The sequence below is a fragment of the Rattus norvegicus genome, chromosome 5, assembly GCF_036323735.1.
Source record: "Rattus norvegicus strain BN/NHsdMcwi chromosome 5, GRCr8, whole genome shotgun sequence".
NCBI lineage: Eukaryota > Metazoa > Chordata > Mammalia > Rodentia > Muridae > Rattus > Rattus norvegicus.
Genome location: NC_086023.1, coordinates 135,482,455 through 135,505,469, shown reverse-complemented (window position 1 = coordinate 135,505,469; position 23,015 = coordinate 135,482,455). Strand labels below are relative to the sequence as shown.

The 23,015-nt window shown below is 44.6% G+C and overlaps 1 protein-coding gene across 6 annotated transcripts in view; it reads right to left on the bottom strand.

The window, feature by feature from the left end:
• Positions 1 to 23,015, bottom strand: part of Tesk2 (testis associated actin remodelling kinase 2) — a 91,875-nt gene that overhangs the window by 1,757 nt on the left and 67,103 nt on the right. For all 6 annotated transcript variants that reach the window (XM_039109210.2, XM_039109209.2, XM_063287111.1 and 3 more), the window contains 6 exon segments: positions 9,062 to 9,208; positions 1,966 to 2,048; positions 1,306 to 1,390; positions 1,007 to 1,090; positions 736 to 822; positions 188 to 305 (listed from right to left, as the gene is read on the bottom strand). In XM_039109210.2, the coding sequence (XP_038965138.1) occupies positions 188 to 305; positions 736 to 822; positions 1,007 to 1,090; positions 1,306 to 1,390; positions 1,966 to 2,048; positions 9,062 to 9,208 (604 nt within the window).

The window sequence follows — 23,015 nt, the reverse complement described above, 5'->3', positions numbered from 1 at the left end:
TACTTGTCCTGTTTCATCAATGAGTGAGTAAACGGAAGCACTGTGACAAGTCACACCAGTAAGACAGTAATTTATACTGTCCCTAACCACTGCCCTCCTACTTCTGAACCAAGGACCTTTCCCTAGAGGGAATGTCTCAGACTCACCCCTCCCTTTGGGGGTGAGGTTTGGGGATCTGATCTTTTACCTTTAGCTGTGGGCTGCAGCTTCCTGTCTCTCTCCAACTCTTCTTCCTGTAAGCGGCTCATAATTTCCTCTAGGGTCTTCCCAATCTCCTCAAAGGATGGGCGCAGTTTGGGGTCCATCTGTAGGCATCCATAACCAGCCATGAGCCCTACAGTCCACTTCTCACCCCAAAGATGAAGGGTGAATCTGTTTCTGGCATCTTTTAAGATTCAGGTTGGGTAACTAAAGTTTTCTCTTGCGTTAGGACTGGCTGGTGCTGTACTCCCAACAAATAAAACCTGACAAAGCTTGGTCAGCACTCAAGGGACACCTGTGGGCTTACCCTGCAGGCTGAGGATGAAAAATAAAAAACATTTTTTTTCTTCCTATGGTCCAGGGCTCTCTGGAGAGCCTGTGCAGCCCAGAGTATAAATATGGCTGGTATTACACATCTGGGGCAGCTGACGGCATGCTCCTTATGAGACAAATGGGTAGCCTTTCCCCACAGTCCTAACTAAATGGAAAGGACTCAGCCAGACCGGACCCAAGCCAGGTGAAGAAAGAACTCACATTACAGCAGTTGAAGGTGAGTTGCAGGAAGTCTGAGGGGCAGTCTCCCACCATGTGCTGGAAAGCATCATAATCCAGCCCGAAATTCTGTGGATGAATATGGTGGAAAAATGTACAAGGGACACAAAGAGAAAAGTCATTAATTATACACATGCTCAGAGGCTGGGAGTTGCCTCAGAGAAGTAGTTCCAGCAACTCCACCCCAAGGATAAAACAGCTCCGTAGTCAAACCAACCCATCCCTGTAATGCTTGTCCTACTCAGCAGCTCACCTCTGTGCGGGGAAGATAGTCCGGATCAGCCTGGATGCGGGCGATGATCTCGCAGAGGATGATACCGTAAGAGAACACGTCTGCCTGGTAAGGAGTCAGACCTCGGTTTTCCTCAGTGGAGTTTGGAGTGGGATACCTTCCCTGCCTCACCTCCATCTCTAACAGCCTAGGTCTAGGCTGTATTACCCATATTCTATCCAAAAGTCACCCACTGGGTAACTGCCGGATGCTAGCATGAATGATACAGATCCTTACCTGGGCCACAGAGGATAATTGGGCCTTAAAATCTCCGGACTTACCTTCTCATTGTAAGGTTCATCTCGGAGAACCTCAGGTGCCATCCAGAAAGGTGAGCCCACCACAGCTAGCTTCTCACTCCCTATACTGTGAAGTAAAGAAACTTTCCAGTGCCTGGCACAATAGGAATTAACAAAACCAAACCAAGGTTTCACATAGCCTAGACTATATGCAATGGAGGATGACTTCTAGCTTCTGATCCTCCTGCTCCACCTTCCGAGTTCTGGGATCTCAGGTAAGCACCACCATGCCTGGTTTAGGTGGTAGTGGGATTTGTTTTGTGCATTCGAAGTGAACAAGCACTATACTGAGCTATGCCCCCAGCCCTTAAGTCTTGGTTGTTGAGACACAGGCTCATAAAAGCCCTTACTGGGCTCAAATTTGCTGTGATCCTTCTGCCTCTCCCTTGAAAGCACTGGGTTTAGAGTGTGCCACCATGTCTGACCGTACGATCAGAAAGCAGTGGGATTACAGGTGTGTGCCACTATGCCTGACTATAATAAGCAGATCTTTTGACCGATGGGGTTTTGTTGCTCCCGAGGGTGGGTCAGTTCAAGCAATGAACCTGAGCTGTGGCTAGATCCTGGCCTCTGGGAATGAAGCTGGATTTTCCCTTAGTTTGACCATTGCCTGTGGTCTTAGTATCCACTAGGGTTACTCACCTAGCATCAGGAATCTTCTCAGCCAGGCCGAAATCAGCTACCACCGCAGAGTAACCGTTTTCATCTCTCTTTATAAGGCAGTTCTAGGGATCCCAAAGCAGAGAAAATAAGGTCACTTAGAAGAAGAGATTAGCCAGCCAGAGTTAACACTTACGTCTCCCTACACGAATATCTTGTTTATTGGTGAACTGCACACTTAGCCTGATCCCAAGGTCAAAACTGGGGGCTTTACTATAGCAAATGAGGTTGGGTGTGATGGGACAAGCCTTTAACCTCAGCACTGGGGAGGCAGCAAGTTCCAGGCTAGCCAGGGCACATAATGAGATCCTGTGCGATGACTGTTCATGATTGTCGAGTATGACTGGAATTAACTAAAACCCAAGTGGCTGGGAATACCTGTGACAGATTTTTTTTTTCCCTAAATTATTTCAAGTGGGAAGAGCCACTTTTAATCCAGATCTTTGAGTTGGGAAGACCCACCTCTAATCGGTGTCACTCACCGCTGGCAACCTACATAAAGGACATAGAAGAAGCTTCCTCCCTTTGCCTGCTTGCTCTCACTCGCACTGACGTGCCCACACCTGCTCTGGCATTAGATCTACTCTGACATTCTGGCAAATCCCGAAGGTCAGCTGAGACATTAGACTGAACACTAACATCTGGACTCTTGGACCTCTGTGGGTAGACAGCCATTGTTGGACTGTGTGGACCACAGCCTGTAAACTATTCTAATCTATTCGTTCTGTAAGTTCTGTCCCTCAAACCAGTGTTCTCAGCCTTCCTAATGCTGCAGCCCTTTAGTACAGTTCCTCATGTTGTGGTGACCCCCAACCATAAAACTATTTTTATTGCTATTTCATAACTAACTTTGCTACTGTCATGAATTGTCAATATTTTTGAAGGTTTGCCAAAGTCATGACCCACAGGTTGAGAACCATCCATTGCTCTAGAGAACCCTAATACCCCCTATCTACCCCACCTCCGAAAAAGCCAACTGAGTCAGGATAATCCTGGATCCTCAGTGACTACCTTAGGTTTCATTTCTGGCTTCAAACAAGTTTTTTATTTTGGTTTTTGTTTTTTGTCTTTCATCTAAATATTTCTATAAACAACATACTCCACAAGCAAAGGGATAGAACATCAGTATATAGCGGTCATCATTTGATCCAAAAAGAAAAAGAAAAAGTGTGCAAAAGGTCCCATACACTTTTCTGAGTGATGGTCCAGAATCTCTTTTCTTCTTGTAGCACACCAGAAGCAGGTTCACAGGACAGTTGGGGGAGACTCCAGCTCCCCAGTGGAAAAGCTGGAGGTAGGCAATGAGCTCTGGTCAGCCATGCTTATGGAGGTGTGGCTTGAGGAAAGCATGCAGCATTCTTCTTCCCATCCAGGGCAGTGTGAGAAAGTGGATGGGGAACTTCCACACCCCCTACAGTGGGCACCAATTAACATGGGCAGGACTGCCCTAGCAGCTGAAGAAACCCAGAACTCAGACGTGGCCATTACCTCTTGTTTACTTGTGTGTTTGTCAGGACAGAGTCACACTATGTAGCCTTGGCTGGCCTAGAACTTGAAGTGTAGACCAGGATAGCTTCCAGCATACAGAGGTATTTGCCTCTGGGGTGCTAGGGTTAAAGGTACGAGCCACCATGCCCAGACAAAACCACTATTTTGGACTTGGATGCTTGTTTTTATTTTCTATAGAGCCCAGGTTGGCCTTAAATGTGGTACATATCTGAGGATGACCTTGATCCTCCAGCCTTCGCTTCCCAAGTGTTGAGTTTCCAAAGCACAATTTTTTTTTTTAAGTTTTTCTTCCCCCCAAGACAGGGTTTCTCTATGTAGCCTTGGCAATCCTAGAACTTGCTCTGTAGATCAGGCTGGCCTAGAACTCACAGAGATCCACCTACCTTTTAACTACGTATAAGTGGGGTGGGGTGAGTGTAAGTGCCTGTGAAGGCCAGAAGAGGGTGTTGCTTCCCTTGGACCTGGAGTTACAGGTGATCGTAACCCATCTGACACGTGTGTGAGGAACTGAGGTCAAGTCCTCTGCAGAAGCAGTGCATACTGACCTGCCGAGCCAGCAGTTCTCCAGGCAGTGTTCCTGTTTTCTGAGTACTAAGCATGGTCTTAAGTGTCAAAGAAACGTATGGAAGTAAAACAGAAACCCTGTGTCTTAAAGCTTATATAATGTATGCAGGCAGGGGAGGTGCATGCCTTCAGTTTCAGCACTTCGGAGGCGGAGGCAGGTGGATGTCTGTGAGTTCAGTGCTAGCCAAGTCTACAGAGTGAGTCCCAAGAGAGTCAGGACTGTTACACAGAGAAATCCTGTCTCAAATCAATCTTACTATAATGTACTGTAGACTGTTACACAGAGCAATCCTGTGTAAATAAAATCAAAGCTTACTACCACGTACTGTAGAAGGACAGAGTATAAGCCACTGGCTTCGCTGTTTTCTCAGTATACAGTTACCCATCCCAACCCTAATCTTGCCAAATGAGGGAGGCCCAGGGCAGCTACTGAAGTTCACATACACTAGTTTTCACTGACCAAAAGGTCATGACCAAACGCCCTGAGTTCCTCTGTGCCACTCCTTTGACAGTCCAGAAGAACATCTCTGGGGCAGATTCTTAGTTGGTTTGTGGGAGAAGCTAAGGACATGGTACTGAATAAATGCTGCCATCTCTAGACAAAGAATGACCCCCAAATGACCTACAAATAACCCAAAGCTGCAACTAGCTCTCCCCAAATAACTGTAGTGGAAATAGCTCTGACACTCCATGCTCAGGGAACCCACACCCCACCTCTTCCAGAGGCAGCACATTCTTGGCTCACAGAAACGTTTGTGGGGCCAGGAAGGCCCTAGGTGACCCAACAGTTCTCCCTCCCTCTCTGCTGCCAGTCTGGCTGAGTTACCTCCTGTTTATTGCACACCAGGTACACATTAACTGCTTACTCTGATCTTGATGTACTCTCATTGTTCTTCCCTGCACTTTAAAAGGAGCCTCTTATTTGTCACAATCAATCCTGGACCCCAGAGAAATAAAGTGGGCGACACCCAAGGACTGTCCGTGTGCTTGTCCTGAGTGACTCTCTTCCTAAGTTCTGCTGGATCAGCACTCCAGATCTCTGACTTTATGAAAAGATGGGTCCTATGCCAACCTATTAGTCACAGCCCCAGGCATAGGTCACAGCCGGTGAGGAAGTGACAGCTCACAGCCATTACTTCTCTCCCTCATCCTCTTCATGGTTCACCAACAACTTAGACTTCTGTCTCCAGGGCTTGGTCTAATGTCCTATCTGCTGTTTGATTTAGTTTCTAGAAACTGACCAGGTGTAGTGACACATAACTTTAATCTCAGTGCTCAGAGGCAGAAGCAGAAGCATCTGTGTGAATTGGAGGCTAGCTTGGTCTATACAGTGAGTTGCAGGACATTTAGTGCTAAATAGAAATAGTGAGACCCTGTCTCAGAAGGAAAAAAATAGGTAATAACTCTAGGTGCTCTAACAGCCACTCCCTGCATCTCTCAAGCTTCCGCATCTCCTGTTTTAGGACAGTGTCTCCCATGTAGCTCAAACTGGTCTTGAACTTGTGATCCTCCAGTCTTATCCTCAGCTACCTTGAATGCCAGGATTAGATTATAAACATGAGTCATCATACCCTGGTACATTTTAAATTGTGTGTGTGTATGTTTGTGTGCGCATGCGTGCGTGTGTGTCTACAGGAACGCACATAGCAAACGTGTTTCTTCTACCATGAGGGTAGAGCTTGGGTCATCAAGCTTGGTGGCAAGTAATTTTACCCACGGAGCCCTCTCTCTCTGTCTGCTCCCACCCTCTGATACCTTTGTGCTTTTTAAATATATTTATTATTTGAAATTATGTATATATATGTACATATATGTATATGTATATGTATATATATATATGGGTATGTCTATATGTGGGCAAGTTAATAACAGAGGCTGGAGAAATGGCTTAGAAGTTAAGAGCACTAGCCAGGTTCAATTTCCAGCACCCACATGGCAGCTCACAACTGTCTGTAACTCCAGTTCCAGGAGACCTGACACCTTCACAGGCAAAACACCAACGTACATAAAATAAAAAAAAAATCATAAAAAACCAACAAGGCTAGGCATGGTGGCTCGTACCTTTAATTCCAGCACCAAGGAGGCCGAGACAGGATTGCTAAGTTAGAGATCAACCTAGGCCATACAACAAATTTGGGGCCACTTACAGTTACATAAAAGAGGGTTAGTGAGATCGCTCAGTGGTAGAGTGCCTACCTACCATGAATACAGCTCCATGTTCAACTTCAAGCAATGCAAAACAAGAACAAATGAATCTACCGTTTTCAGTTTAAAGTTATTCTAGGGAACGGCCTATACCATAGACCTCACTTAATCTCACCATTTCCAAGTATCCTCAATACTACATTAAAGTCTAGACTGAAGGAGGTAAGGCCTAGAAACAGGGACCCTGCTGTGTGTAGAGCTGCATGTCTGCAATTGCAGTACAAGGAAGTTCCTAAGCTTTCTTTTTAAAAGTACGTCTAACACCGTATGTATGCCGTGCCTGCAGAGGCCAGAAGAGGGCACTGCACCACGGAAGGGTGTGAGCCACCACGTTGAAGATGAGAAGACCTAGGTCCCCTCTGGAAGAACCACCAGTACCCTCAACTGATGCGCCATCTCCTACATTTGTTTTAAGCCCAATGGTAAATAGAATCCCTACTCTCATACTAGGAAAGCCAAAGGCTGGTGACCTTACCCAGTAGTTCCTCTGGGCTGTTTTAGTTTGTTCTCTTTATCTGCTTATTTGGTCTTTTTGTTTTTTGGGTTGGTGGTCTCACTAGACAGCCTGAGCTAACCTCCAACAGTGACCGTCATGTCCAGCTCTCCTCACCAGGATGAGATGACAGGCATCCCTATCTGTGCCCAGAGAGCTTAGCATTTTTACAATAATAAGCACAAAAAGAATACTGATTGTTTGTATATGCTGGGCCCAGGGGGTGGCAGGATTAGATGATGTGGCCCTGTTGGAGTGGGTGTGCCACTTTGGCTGTGGGTTGAGACTCTCATTCTAGCTGCCTGGAGGCCAGTATTGTTAGCAGCCTTTAGATGAAGATGTAGATCTCTCAGCTCTGCCTGCACCACACCTGCCTGGATGCGGCCCTGCTCCCACCTTGATGATAATGGACTGAACCTGTGAACCTGTAAGCCAGCCCCAAATAAATGTTGTCCTTACAAGAGCTGCTTTGGTCATGGTGTCTGTTCATAACAGCAAAACCCTAACTAAGGCACTAACCCAAATGACAAAATATTTTCAGGGTACAGAAACAGAATGAGCTAAACTGCTGAGTACTAGGCAGTGTTCCTCCGGAAACTTAACCCCTTCGCCTAGAGTGATCTTCCCTGTGATAAAAGCTTGCAGTGCATGAAACTGAATATTCAATTACACTATACTGTTTTGTTTAGTTCCCTCTCTCTTGAAAGGATTTTTCTGTGTAGCCCTAGCTGTCTTGGAACTCACTATGTAGACCAGGTTGGCCTCGAACTCAAGTATTCACCTGCCTCGGCCTCCTGAGTGCTGGGATTAAAGGCATGCACCCAACTCCTTTAGTTATTTCTCCACGAGACTATGTAACTGTAGGTTAGAAACTCCCCTTTTCTATTACTTTATCCATGAATCCGGGCGTAGGAACATTCATGCAGAATGGGTGATAACTTGTAAGTCTCTTCCACATTAGGAGAGATAATATTTTTAGTAGAAAGCCAAAGGTGTTTTGGCTAGATGCATGTATGCACGTATGTGAGTGCAATGTCCATGTTGGGGCAGGGAATAAAGTGAGAACTATTCTTGGATATGTATGAAACATCTATTCTCAAGCTGGAGAGATGGCCAGCAGTTAAGAGTGCTTGCTGCAGGGCTGGGGATTTAGCTCAGTGGTAGAGCGCTTGCCTAGCAAGCGCAAGGCCCTGGGTTTGGTCCCCAGCTCTGAAAAAAAAAAGAAAGAAAAAGAAAAAAAAAAGAAAAAGAAAAAAAAAAGAGTGCTTGCTGCTCTTGCAGAGGACCAAAGTTTGTGTCCCTGTAGCCACATGCTTACAGTAGACAGGAATTTCAATCTCTTCAGAACCTCTCTTCTGGTCTCTGCATACCAGTCATGCACATGATGTGTATACATACATGTAGGCACATATTCATACATATAAAATTAAATCTTCAAAGCAAAACAAACCCTCTAACAAACCTTAGAAGACTTTAATGTGGCTCTTGGGCAGGCATCAAACTACATATGCTAGGTGGCCTTACAGTCCTTCCATTAGCTCAAATAATTTTAAAAGCCTTGTCATGGCGCACACCTTTAATCCCAGGAAGCAGAGGCAGACAAATCTCTGAGTTCAAGGCCAGCCTGGTCTATGGATAGTTCCAGAACAGCCAGGACTACATACAGAGAAGCCCTGTCTCAGGCTGGCAGGGGAGCCTTGTCAAGGAAGTATCCTGGGACATGCAGTCCTTCAGTTCCTGCTTTGTAACAAGGCCAACTTTCTCTGAAAGAAACTCTTTTCTAACCTGGTCACACAGCAGTGTGGACAACAAAACACTACTACAGTGACCAGCTAACATCAAAGAAGACCTGGCAGGAAGGTAGAAACTCAATCACACAGTAGAAAATGGGTCAGCACACAGTGGTCCACCGAGCACTCCAAACATGCGTTCACTTGTCTCACGCTCACGGCACACACACAGGAGACTAAAGTCAAATGGAAAGGCTCTCAAGATGTGGCCGTTGCCTGGCTCGGCATTCAAAGATGGCTGCTATGAGCAGCCAGGGGCCGATTTGGTTTTGATTGTTACAGAGGCTCTAGACAGCCCAGGCTGGCCTCACTGTCTGTAGCCGAGACTGATCTTGAACTTCTCATTCTTATGCTGCTATCCAGTGCTGGAGATCAAATCATTGTTCATAGTCCAGACAGATGCTTTCAAAGGATTAACTATAACAAGGATTGGGTTATGTTTTGATTAAATCTAGAACAGAGATCTAGATTTCTAGATTCCTTAGCAAACACAGTTATGACAGTAACGCCTTCATACCTTCGACGTGAGGTCCCGGTGGAAAATGCCTTTGAAGTGAAGGTAGCTGAGCCCCACTGCTATGTCATAGGCCAGTTTCACTCTCACAGTCCAAGGCAAATACAGGTTACTGTCTAGCAGCTGCTCCAGGTTCCCAGAGTTGATGTACTATGAAAGAGAAAGAAAGCCCAGTAAGTATTTATCAGAGATGTTTAGGCTGGTGGTAAAAGCAGAAAGAGTGAACACTTAGAAACATTTGTTTATTTATTTTTTTAAATATTTATTTTATTTTATTTGAGTACCCTGTAGCTGTCTTCAGACACACCAGAAGAGGGTACAGGATCCCATTAGATGGTTGTGAGCCACCATGTGGTTGCTGGGAATTGAACTCAGGACCTCTAGAAAGAGCAGTCAGTGCTCTTAACTGCTGAGCCATCTCTCCAGCCCTGTTTTTTTTTAAGGATTTATTTATTCCATTGCTTTTTTGCCTTTTCGGTAAGGTCAAATGAAAGGTTTATTAATTTTTATTTTATGTGTATGAATGTTTGCATGCATGTGTGCATGTGTACCACATACATGCTTGACTGATGCTTTGGAGACCAGAAGTGCGTGCCAGATCCCCTGGAACTGGACTGAGATGGCGGTGAGGTACCACATGGGTGCTGGGAACTGAACCTAGATCATCTGAAGAATACCAAGTATTCTTCAATACTGAGCCACCACTCCAGCCATCTATTTAGCTTTGAGGCAGTGTCTCATGTGGTGCAGGCTAACCTCAAACTATGTAGCCAGGGATGACTTTGAATTTGTCCACTTTGCCTTGACCTCCCAAGTGCTGGGATTACAGGCATGTACTACTACTGTGCCTGGATCTTTTCTACATTTTTTTTGAATCCAGAAGAGGATGCCCAGAACTGAACCTGCGTCCTCTGCAAAAGAAAGCAGCAAGGGCTACTCAGCCATGTCCAGTTCCCCACTCCCACCAAACACCTTATTAAAAAATCATTTTATACCAGGCACGTTGCCTTATGGCTATAACCTCAGCATCCACAAAGCAGAAGCAGGAGGATTACCATGAGTTTAAGGTCAACCTGGCTTACTCAGTGAGTTCTAAGCCTGGTATAAAGTGAAATCTTATTTTTTTAAGGGAATTAAGTTGAACAGGAGACAAAAACTTAGGAAATAACAATCATGAGCTAGAGTAATTACTGATGCCAAGAAAAAGAGGAAATAGCCCTGGATAACATGCAGGTAAGAAACCGGAATCCTCAGGAAAGGAAAAGAGGAAGACAAATGAAGGAAGAGTGCATTGGAGCAGTGTTTAGGAAGTAAATGCAGGAGTAGGAGTTCCCAGGCTCCACTCCTGAGCCAGGTTTGTGGCACCGTTAATTCCAGCACTAAAGAGACAGAGGCAGGTAGATCTCAGGTCTACATAATGAATTCCAGGCCAGCCAGGCCTACACAGTGAGACCCTGTCTAAAACCAAACCAAATAAAAACCATGCCAGAATGTCACCATAGAAGCTAAAGGAAGAGAATAGTCGAAAAGGAAATGGCCAACAGTATAAAATAGCTGTGTATATCAAGTAAGATATGTTTGGGAAAAAATGTCATTTGCAACCCGGACACTGGGCGTTATTTACTGCCATGCCAGAGCAGTTAGTAAAGTTAAGACCAGTTCAGTTTCAGTTCACTGCTTAAGACCAGAGTTAGACCAAAGTGAGCTGAGCAGGAGACAGGGCTGTGGAAGAACTAAAGAATGGATTCTTCCAAGAAAGTGCTGTTCTCCGTCATTCCCACATATCCTTGAAGCACTGCTTTGGGAGGGTTTTGTTGCCATTTTATTTGTTTGGAACTCGCCTCACCATACAACCTAGGCTAGCCTTGAGCTCAGGATCCTCCCTCCCCAACTTGAATGTGCCATCACATCCAGCTTGGTGATAATTTTTTTTAAAGATTTATTTATTTATTATATGTAAATACACTGTAGCTGTCTTCAGACACCAAAAGAAGGCATCAGATCCCATTACAGATGTTGTGAGCCACCATGTGGTTGCTGGGATTTGAACTCAGGACCTCTGGAAGAACAGTCAGTGCTCTTAACCTCTGAGCCATCTCTCCAGCCCCAGTGATAATTTTTTAATTAAAAAGATATGTGTGTGTGTTGCCTACAGGTCTTTTGTGCACACCCGTGTGCCTGGTACTTCCAGAGGTCAGAGGAGGCTGTCGAAGCTCCTGGAGCTGGAGTTATGGGCGGTTGTGAGCAACCGCCACCATGTAAGTAGTGGGAACGGAACCAGGCCTCTCTGCAAGAGCAAGTGCTCCTCTAACCCACTCTCGGTCCCGCGATGCTTGCTTGCTTCCTTCCTTTCTTTTCTTTTCTTTCTTTCTTTTTAGTAAAAGGACTGAAAAAGTAGCTAAGTGTGATGGCACATGTCTTTAATCCACCACTTGGGAGGCGGATCTCTGTAAGTTTCAGGCCCGACAGTGCTACACAGTAAAACTCTAAGGAGAGAGAGGGAGAGAGGAGAGAGAAAGTACATATATTCTTTTTTAAATTTCTTTATTTTTATTTTATGTGTATTAGTGTCTTGCCTGCATGCATGTCTATGTGAGGCCGTCACATCTTTGGGTTACAGACAGTTGTGAGCTGCCATGTGGGTGCTCAGAACTGAACCTGATCCTCTGCAAGAACAGCCAGTGCTTTCAACCGCTGAACAATCTCTCCAGTCCCAACAACAAACTTCCGATGAATATTTATATAATGCTCATACTACACTAAACACCTCTAAAGTTTTTATATACATTATCTCATTTAATCCATACAACAATCCTACAGGATAGATCCTACTATGGGCTGAGCAGCCTTGTCTGAAATGTCAATTTCAGAGTTTTTCTAATTTTGGAATGTGTACATAGTCTTATCTGCATTGCTATCATTTTACAAAAGACATTCAAAGGTTAAGGTTATTCTATTATTAAGGGCAGAGTCAGGCAGATTAGAGCCTGGCTCCAGAGTACATCTTTTTTTTTTTTTTAAGATTTATTCATTTATTATATATAAGTACACTGTTGCTGTTTTCAGATGCACCAGAAGAGGGCATCAGATCTCTTTACAGATGGTTGTGAGCCACCATGTGGTTGCTGGGAATTGAACTCAGGACCTCTGGAAGAGTAGTTGGGTGCTCTTAACCGCTGAGCCATCTCTCCAGCCCCAGAGTACATCTTTTTACAACTACATTCATTATACAAGGAGCCAGTGGTCATAGCATTTGAATGAGAGAACTTCACCGAAAAGGAACTCAAAGATGAATTTACTTGGGCTGGAGAGATGGCTTAGTGGTTAAAAGCACTTGACTGCTCTTCTGGAAGTCCTGAATTTAATTCCCAGCAACTACATGGTGTCTTGCAAACATCTGTGATCTGATGCTCTCTTCTGGTATACATAAAGACAGAGCACTCATATAGACAAAATAGGAAAACAAATAAATCTTTTTTTTTTTTCAGAGCTGGGGACCGAACCCAGGGCCTTGTGCTTGCTAGGCAAGTGCTCTACCACTGAGCTAAATCCCCAACCCCCAAATAAATCTTTTAAAAGTGACTAGAGGGGGGCTGGGGATTTAGCTCAGTGGTAGAGCGCTTACCTAGGAAGCGCAAGGCCCTGGGTTCGGTCCCCAGCTCCAAAAAAAGAACCAAAAAAAAAAAAAAAAAAAAGAAGTGACTAGAGGACCTAAAACAGAAAAGAAATTTGAATTGAATTTTTGTCCAATTATGCCTTCTATGAGTGATTTCATTTTTGAAAAGGAAATCAACTAATAAGGTTAGCTGTTCTTCAGTGTCCCCATGTATCAGGCAGTCAGTCACACCCGATCTGCCCAACTCACAATCTGTTTGTTTGTTTGTTTGTTTGTTTGTTTGTTTGAAAAGAACATGGTGACAGAAGCTCCACAGAGAACCAGTTGGGGGCAGCACTGGACAGCACATCAGATCTCCTGTGTGAAGGCGAGGCAAGGCAGAGAGAACAGCTAAAAATATGCCTCCTAACCCTCACAAGGAAAACCTGTTAGCCTGCTTAGTCCTCTTTGTGATCCACCTTGGAAATCTTACAACAGGGTGTGAGGAAAGCATTAACACGACTCCTCACTCTAGGCGACTCTCTGCCCAAGTTCAGAATAGAGGTGTCTATTACTGAAAAGAAACCAAACTTGTAAACTCCAACTTGTACATGGGAGCAATGAGGCCAACATCTGATTGTGTCGGCAAACATTTATCATCTTGAGAGCCAAGCATCTAAAGAACCAGTCTTTGACATGGTGGCATCAGGACGTGACCGGAACCACTCAGGCAGAAGAGACTAAGAGTGTGTCTGTTTGCATTCTCTGAAGGCCCGGTGATAGTGAGCCTCTTGGTTTCCGGTCAGAGAAACAGGCATTTACAAATATGTGTCAACCTTGGTTGGGTGTGGTGGCTCACATCTATACTTGGAATACTTGCGAGCTAAGACAAGATAAGAGTCAAAGCCAGCATGAACTAGCTGGATCCTGTTTAAAAAGAAAAGACAGGAAGAGAGGGAGGGAAGAGCCAAATCCAAAGCCAGAAGGTGGAGAGCAAAGAAAAGGCGAGACAAGATGAGGATTCAGAGTGACTAATAGACTCTGGCTTTCCCAGGCAGGACAGAAAGGAGAAATGAGGTCCAGGGAGGGAAACAAAAAAGAATCTTTTTTTCCACAATCCATTTGTCTTGCCTGATGCTGGAGAACTCATTGGCAGGCCTGATAAGCCTCTGAGCCCTCAAAAACCACAACTTCTCGATGTCTCAAGATCCATGCATGCATGTATGAAGAAAGGAAGTTTAAGATCTGCCAACAAGGAAGATTTCTAGGTTGCTAAACACTGTGTGCCCCATTAGCAGGAACGTTCACTTCCCCATAAGCGACTCCCAGAGCAGACTCAGCTGTGCAGCCTCTGAACAAATCCCTCTGCAGGAAAGCCAAGACGAGAACAGCTGCACTAGCACGGCCAGCTTTCCTGGTGGGGATCACACGCTGTGCATTCAACTTTTCACAGGCAATCCTCTGGGGTTCTCCTATGATGGAACAAGCCAACACTCTGGACATACTTAAATACCTTACAGAATTTTTAATTTTAGTTGCTGGGTTTTTTTTTTTTTTTTTTTTTTTTTTTTTTTTTTTTTTTTTTTTGAGGCAGGGTCTCTTCAGTCTAGGCTGGCCTCAAACTTGCCAGATAGCTGAAAATGAATTTGAACTCTTGATCTTCTTGCCTTACCTCTCAAGTGAGAGTTAAAGGTACCTGTTAAATGACTTCAGTACCTGTTAAATGTTCAGTGACTGCTAAATGATACCTATGTCAATTTTATCTATACCAAAACCTGCTTCTTTTCAGCTAAGCTCTGAAGTTACTATCTTGGAAGAGTTGTTTAAAAAAAAAAAAAAAACTTCAGTGAAGCCAGGTACACTTTTAGTCTCCGCACTCGGGAAGCAGAGGCAGGGAGACCTCTGTGAGTTCAAGGACAGCTGGTCTATGTTCCACGATAGTCGGAGCTACATAGTAAAACCTTGTCTTTAAAAACCAAACAAATAGGGGCTGGGGATTTAGCTCAGTGGTAGAGTGCTTACCTAGGAAGCGCAAGGCCCTGGGTTCGGTCCCCAGCTCCGAAAAAAAGAACCAAAAAAAAAAAAAAAAAAAAACCAAACAAATAAAAGGCTAATACCCAATGCACTAGTATTAAGGGATTGTCTTTGGTGGTCCTTGGATGAAAAGAGTAAAATCCTGTAAATTCAAAGCTAGCCTAACTACATGTTCCAGGCTACATAGTGATCCCAGACAACAACAAAAACAATCTGCCCATCTGTCCCCCATTACTCTGTAGGCTGAGGCTGGAGGATCATTTGAGCATATGAATTCAAAGCCATCATTAGTAGTGTGTGCCTTTAATCCAAGCCCTAAGAAGGCAGAGGATCTCTGTGAGTTCCAGGTTAGCCAGGGTGACCCTGTTTAAAAAAAATAATCTATTTTTTGGTTTTATTTTGACTTATGAGAATGCAGGTCCCAATGAAGGCCACAAAAGGGCATCAGACCCCCTGAGCTGGAGTTAACAGGCAGTTAGTTGTAAGCTGCCTGGTGTGGGTGCTGGGAACTGAACCAGGGTCCTCACTTTTTGAGATAGGATCTCATTGGATAGCCCTGGCTAGGCAGTCGTGGAGCCGTATCTCCGGCCTCTGCCTTCTAAGTACTGGATTATACAGGTGTGCACTGCCACACCCCGTTTGGCTTCCGGTTTCCTGTTTTTGTTGTTATTGCTGTCTGTTTGAGACAAAGTCTCACTACAGAGCCCGGTCTAGCCGGGAATTCACAGAGATATGCTTGTTTCTGCCTCCTCAACGCTGGGATTAAGGCAGTTCACCATACCCAGTTTTATGAGCTTCTTGGATCAAACCCAGGGCTTAGCTTATCAATAGGCATTCCACTAACTGAGCTACTCCAGAGCCAAGACTACCAAAATCCCAGCATGGATACCATTACTCCTCCTGGAATCCTTTCAAACTCTTTTTTTTAAATTTGAGACAGGATTTCTCTGTGTAGCCCTGGCTGTCCTATAACTCACTGTGTAGACCAGACTGGCCTAGAACTCACAGAGATCCACCTGCCTCTGCCTCAAGTGCCAGGATGAAGACTGTGTGCCACCCACCCAGCTCTTTCAGACTTGTGACTTAGCTTCTACTTTTCAACAAATGTGCTCATGTGGACTGAACCCACAGCACTTACTCATGGGGTAAATGCTGCCACCTGTGCAGAGGCCACCTACTGCCATCGAAGTAACAGGACTGTGCTGAGAAAGTCCATACATTCTATTCATTTACCCACAAAAGGCTGAAAATCTATCAAGTGAAAACACTTAAGATTAGTTCATACTTCAGTCCAGATCACAGGTAGAAGTGATGGTAGCCCAGGCTAGCCTTGAACAAACATGCAATATTCATGCCTCTGCCTCCCAAACACTGGAATTATATATAGCACATGCCAATCTAAACCTGCTCCACTGATACATTATTCAAAGATCTTCTCTTACTCTTGGACTAAAACTGAAAATGTCAGCAGATGGGAACAAAAGAGAAGCTTAGCAGTTACGAGCACTAGCTGCTCTTCCTGAGGACCCAGGCTCAATTCCCAGCACCTACACAGGGGCTCTAAACAGGCTCTAACTCCACATCTAAGGGACCTGACATCCTCATCGGGCCTCTGCAGGTATCAGGAAAGCACATGGGGCCCAGACATACATGTACACAAAACAGCCATACACGCTTAAAAGTAGTTCTTGGGAGGCAGAGGCAGGGGAATTGGAATTCAAGACCAAGCCTTCGCTATATAGCAAGCTTGAGGTTACATGAGACCCCATCTCAAAAACACCACCACCACCAACAGCGCTCACAACCCTGAGTATAGTTTACAAAGCCTTTCTTATTAGCCAAGTGACCTGCACATTGTCCATTCTTTACAACGAAATACCCTTTTTTGCTCCACACCCACCTAACACTCACTAATTGCCCTGGATGGAGTCCCATTTCCTAGTAACCCATAGGTAGAACTGGGAGTGAGAAAGACGTCCAATGCAAAAAGAACCACAGAGGAAGAAAGTACAAAGACCAGACTAGATTTTTTTTTTGTTCTTTATAAATGAGGAGATGAAATTAAAGAGTTAAGATGAAACTAGAATTTAGTATAGCAAGAAAGCCCATGTATTACACAGAATGTCTACTTTTTCACATTTTTGAAACTACTTTATGTATGGGTGTTTTGTTCTCACATGTATGTGCACCTCATGTGTGCACATGAGGGACTCCTCAGAAGCCAGAGGAGGGCATCAGCTCCTCTGGAGAAAATAACACATGATATTAAAGGCAAAAATTGGGTTCACGGGGTTGGGGATTTAGCTCAGTGGTAGAGCGCTTGCCTAGGAAGCGCAAGGCCCTGGGTTCCGTCCCCAGCTCCGAAAAAAAGAACCAAAAAAATTGGGTTCACACATTATGAGCTGAAGAACACTCAGGACTGGTATCACCTACGAGAATCAGGGGAAAGCGAAGGCCCCCTCCACAGCCTTGAGAGGTCAAATGGCCCTGTCAGCACTTTGGTGTGGCCCTCTGGTCCTCAGCTGCGCTGTACATTACTCACATTGTACGCTAACACAGCCCAGCCTGCATTTCATAAAGGTCACTGGGGCTACCTATGGTGTTCCACCCTTCTCAGGAGGTGGAGACAGGAGGAGTGTGAATGCAAGCCCAGGCAGGTAGAGCGACTGCCACCAAGCTTGATGACCAGTTTGATTCCTGGGACCCACATGCTGGAAAAAGAACAGATTCCTGCAAGCGTCCTATCACCTCTGTATTCATGCTGTGGTATCTGTGTGCGCTTATATGTACATACATGTGCACACATATAAATGTAATTTTAAATTTTTTTTTCTTTTTTCTTTTTTATTTATTTTTTTTTTTCGGAGCTGGGGACCGAACCCAGGGCCTTGCGCTTGCTAGGCAAGCGCTCTACCACTGAGCTAAATCCCCAACCCCAATTTTAAATTTTTTAAGATGTATGCATATACACATACAATATAAGAAATGCTTAAAAAATAATTCTATCATAGTAATGTTTGCTGTGAAGACTGCCAACACAGAGACAGCGCTCCATTTATTTAGAGGCAATTTCAAATGAGACTGTTAATGGCAATCAACTGAAACCTTATCCAAACACCTTAAGAGTCACCTTGCAGTCTAATTTGAATTCCTTAGCAACTCTTTGAGGATACAACTTCAGAACCCACCAAAATGACATACACAGCTATTGTAAATACAAAGAGGTGCAAATCTCTAACCTTCCTTCCCCATCTCTCTGTGAACCCTATGCTTAAGTCTATGCTACAATCTCCTTTTAATAAACTCCACTTCGCTTCATACTGGCTCTTCCTGAAATCCTTTCTGAAGTTAAGAATCCTGATTTCACCTGATATCTCAGATAAAGAACTCAGGATGCCACGGGAGACAGACCCTGCCCCGCCCTCAACTATGACTGAAAGTAAGGCATGTTAGCCAAGGAAAGGGTCTCCAGATTGAGACGTTCGGAGCAACAGAGAGAGATCCCAGGATCCTATCTAACGCACTGTGTCAGCAATAATCAAAAACTAGTATCAGTGTCAAAATAGCCAAATACAGGCTTGTTGGACCCCTGCTCTCTGGATGGGCCTTCTAAAGAGCGGGCCTGGGTGCCGGCCTACTTTTTCACTGTAGGCTATCAATGCTTTTGTGCTAGTCACTGGATGCTTGTTGGTCTGCTCTCAGCACAAAGACTAGCAGACATCCCATCCCGCTGGCTTGCTTTAAAGAAGAAAAGGAAGCTTTGTTGCTGGCTTGGGTAATTCCAGGACAAGCGCCCCAGGAGCGCCCTGTGGGAGGCTTATGCTCCAAAGGAGCCTCCTGTTCTCAGCTAGAGCATCCATAGCCAGCGAGAAGCATACATGGGCACATCCGCTGAGGCCTGTTTGCCACAGTACAACCTCCGCTCCAGGAGTCATAGAGCCTGCTATGAGGAGTCAAGGAAGAGAGGACACTAGTTCTGCCCACAAAATGGCCTTTACTAGCCCATAATAGTCAGAATATTTAAATGTTCATTTGTTCTGCTTTCCCATATCCTTTTTATTTACCCTTCCAAGCCTGGCTGGGGCCTTTTATTTTGGGAAACATTTCCTGATGCCCTATCTCGTACTGTACTTAGCGCCATTTCCCTATCTTGTACTTACTTCTACTCCTGCTAAGCACAGCAAGTCTGATGGCAGGGATCCATTATTTCTGAACTTTCAAACCCAGGACAAGTGGCTCAGGTGCCTATTTAACAGGATCCAGGAAGATGACAATGTGGTGTTGTTGTTGTTGTTGTTGTTGTTGTTTTTCCCCCAACCCTTCCCCCTCCCCTGACAATGTGTTTTTAAATTTTGCCATTTTTTGCTCTACACCCCTAGACTCTTGGAACTCGGTACATACCTAGGCATGGCTATGGCGATCCTGTTATCAAAGCTGTTAGTGTCTGTGCCTAGGCCCCAGAAGAGCCAACGACCTAGGACTGGCCGATAATCCTCAATAAAACAGCGAAAAGACAAGAAAAGAAACTTCTTCAAAGTGGTCATGCTGGGAAGAGGAACAAAGAAGTTCGATGGCCCTACACACCACTCCCTCCTTCGACACTCCGCTCCCACCACCTCAAGTCCACCTTCTGGTCCTAATAAGCCATTTAGGGTTAAATGAAGGCAGACCGTATGCAGTCCCGGCCAAGGCACAGTGCACCCATTGCTGACCCACAGTGTCTCAGCTCTAGTGTCTACTGCCAGGTGGTTAACAAGCCAGAACTCTGTAAAAACTGGGAAACAGGGGCTGGGGATTTAGCTCAGTGGTAGAGCGCTTGCCTAGGAAGCGCAAGGCCCTGGGTTCGGTCCCCAGCTCCGAAAAAAAGAACCAAAAAAAAAAAAAAAAAAAAAAAAACTGGGAAACAAGTTCCTCATCCAATAGCACGGGCTTCTGCCATTCGTTTCTCACTGCACAAAATTCCTGGGGGCCCACTGTCTCAATAGTCTTAAAGCCAGAGGGAGGGGCACAAGTGTTTCTCCTTGAATATCTTTGCTACTAACAAAATAACTACATTCCTTTAGCCTCAGGCTCCCAAGACCTGAGATCACAGGTTTGAGCCTCCTTGCCTGTATAAACTCACCAATAAACTATTGAATAAAAAAATGAAATGCACTTAAATAAAATGAAGCAGGGGCTAGAGAGATTACTCAGTTTTTTTGTTTTTTTTTTTGGTTCTTTTTTTTCCGGAGCTGGGGACTGAACCCAGGGCCTTGCGCTTCCTAGGTAAGCGCTCTACCACTGAGCTAAATCCCCAGCCCCGATTACTCAGTTCTTAAGAACATTAACTGCTCTCTCCCAAAGGACCCATTTGGTTCCTAGATCCAATGTCAGGAGAATCAATCACGACTGCCTCTAACCCCAGCTCCAAGGATCCTACCTTTTCCTAGGCTCTGTGGGCGCCCTAACTAACACACATGGATACACACAGAAACAAAGACAGCAACTTAAAAATAAACAAATGGGCGGTCACTATCTGTAAACACACTACCATCCAAGGCTTGGGAACCATCACTGAACAGGAGGTGGAAAGACTGTAGGAGCCAGAGAGCCCTGAGAATCCGAGAGCCATGAGAACCGGAACAAACCGGTGTCTTTTAGACAGGACAGGAATGCTTTGCTCATGCATTTACAGAAACTGTGTTTACCTGCAACAACCAGACCAAGCCAGTTAACATTTTAATACTGTGGAGAGAGGAGGGGCTCATGAGCCCACACCCTGACTGAGGAAGGTTGATGGCTTCTAGGGAGGAACAGACAGTTTTCCTTGAAGGGTGTGGCCCTAGTAAATCTGTGCTTCAGCAACGGCTCATCGCCTAGGATTAGACGGTTATTAAGTGTTGAAAACTGTACATATTAACCAAGAATTACTCAATGAGCCTACTCTGGTAAGGGTGTTCTTTTCCTCAAAGGTACCCTAGTGCCATGATTTAAATATCTCTATTACTATTTGGAAAATGAAGAACCATTCTAATAACACCTTTGAGTTCCTGCCATCTTGCCAATCTTCCCACTAAACTAAAGCCCAGATTAAATGAACTGCACTTCCTGGAGGGCGGCAGTGTGCAGCACGCCTGCACCTCACCTACAGATTCAGTTCCCACTTGGCCAGGAGGATCTGCATGCCGCCATTACGTCACCTTCTCTCTCTTTTTAAAAGATTTATTTATTTATTTTCTGTATGTGAGTACACTATCGCTGCCTTCAGACATACCAGCAGAGGACATCCGGTCCCTTACAGATGGTTGTGAGCCACCAAGTGATTGCTGGGAATTGAACTCAGCACCTATGGAAGGGCAGCCAGTGTTCTTAACCACTGAGCCATCTCTCCAGTCCATTACGTCTCTTTCTCAGATGACATTTTTTTCCCATAATACTCTAGAGACTATAAAACTTGTCAGATTCAATATAAATTCAAATTTTATTACTCATCTTTTAATAGTGCAGAGTTTGTCAAATTCAATGCTAAATAAAATAAAGGTCAATGGATGATCTAAAAAAAGACATGAGGTCAGAAGGTGTAGTGGAAGAGGAGTAACTATGATCAAAGTACATTCCTCAAAGAATAAAAAAATTAACTGAAATAAACTGAAGCAGATTTAAAGTTTCTTTTAGTGGATTCCCTCTCCCAATTTAGTGATTAAAATATAAATCAAGAGCTGGGAACGGGATTTGGAGCTCAGTGACATAATTTTGCTTAGCATGCTATCAGTTCATCCTCAGTGCTGAATAAAAGTACCAGGAAAAAAAAAAGATTTTAAGATAAAAATGTAGAGGTCTTGAATTCCATCAGCCAATGGAGCCAATGGAGATGACAACAGCTAAAAGTGTTTGTCACCAAGATTGATGGCCCGAGTTTCATCCTCAGAAAAAACATGGTAGAGGGAACCAATGGTAACCCAACACACACTCACACCAACATAGCCTTGTGAATAAAACTCCTGAAAGTCTGGCTGATTAGAATTTCAGTGCTTTTTGGGGGTTGGAATGCTGCAAGTCCAGAAACTAATTACCTTTTCTTGGGCTAAGCTCTGGCTGACCAGAATAGCCACCCCCCAGCCCCCACCACACACACACACACACACACACACACACACACACACCTACACCATGTTGGAACTAACACGACAATAGATTAAAAAAACCTTTTGGAATCTATTAACTTAGCAGGCAACTAGCTTCTACCAAACCAAAAGCTAAGAACGTCATCGGATAGCATTTTGAATCTATAGCAAAGCTTTCCTCCTCCCTCGTGTACCTACCACCTCTGATATACCCTATAGTGTATTTTAAACTTGTCTTGACAACCACATGGTGGCTCACAGTCATCTGTAATGAGATCTGATGCCCTCTGCTGGTGTGTCTGAAGGCAGCGACAGTGTACTTACATACATGAAATAAATAAATAAATCTTAAAAAAAACAAAAACCATGGAATTAGGGGTAACATAAATCATGTTTCTGAGCTATGGTCACTCAAAATGGCTCCACAATAAACTATCTCTTATTCCCTTATGGTGAAAACTGTGGGTTTTTTGTTTTTTTGTTTTTTTTTTTTTGTTTTTTTTTTGTTTTTTTGTTTTTTTGTTTTTTTTTTTTTTTTGGTGTCAACAACAGAAATAATTAAATGTAAATAAAATAAAGTTGGGAGCCTGAAAGATGACTCAGTAAGCAAAAATGTACACAGCTGTCCATTTTGTCCAAACCTGACTACTGGAGTTCAATCCCTGGAGCCCACAGGTAGGAGCAGCGACCCCCACGCGTGTGTCACGGCACTCCACCATACATCCACACACGGACAAAGTAGTAAGTGTAATAAAACAGTAACACTCCATCCAAGCATTCACTTGCTCTAAAATACTTTTCTGTACAAAAATCAAGAACCCTGTCGTGGGGTCCAGCACGGTGGTCCATATCTCAGTCCTACCACTCAGGAAGCTGAGTCTGAGACTGATCTACACAGTGGGTTTCAGGGCAGCCAGGGCTGTGCAGAGGAACCCTGTCTCAAACGGGAAAGAAGGGAGGGAGGGAGGGAGGGAGAAGAGAGAGAGAGAGGAAGGAAGGAAGGAAGGAAGGAAGGAAGGAAGGAAGGAAGGAAGGAAGGAAATAGGGAGGGATGGAAGGGAAAGGAAAAGAAAAGGAGATGAGGACAACAGGCAGGAATCAGCAGGCTTCCCCATCCTTGCTCTGCTCCTCAGCTGCCATAGGTTAACGACATGGCACTCTCTATCTCGGGCCTGAGCCCCGCCCGATGTTCTGTACCGAGGACTGAACCCAGGGTACCATGCTT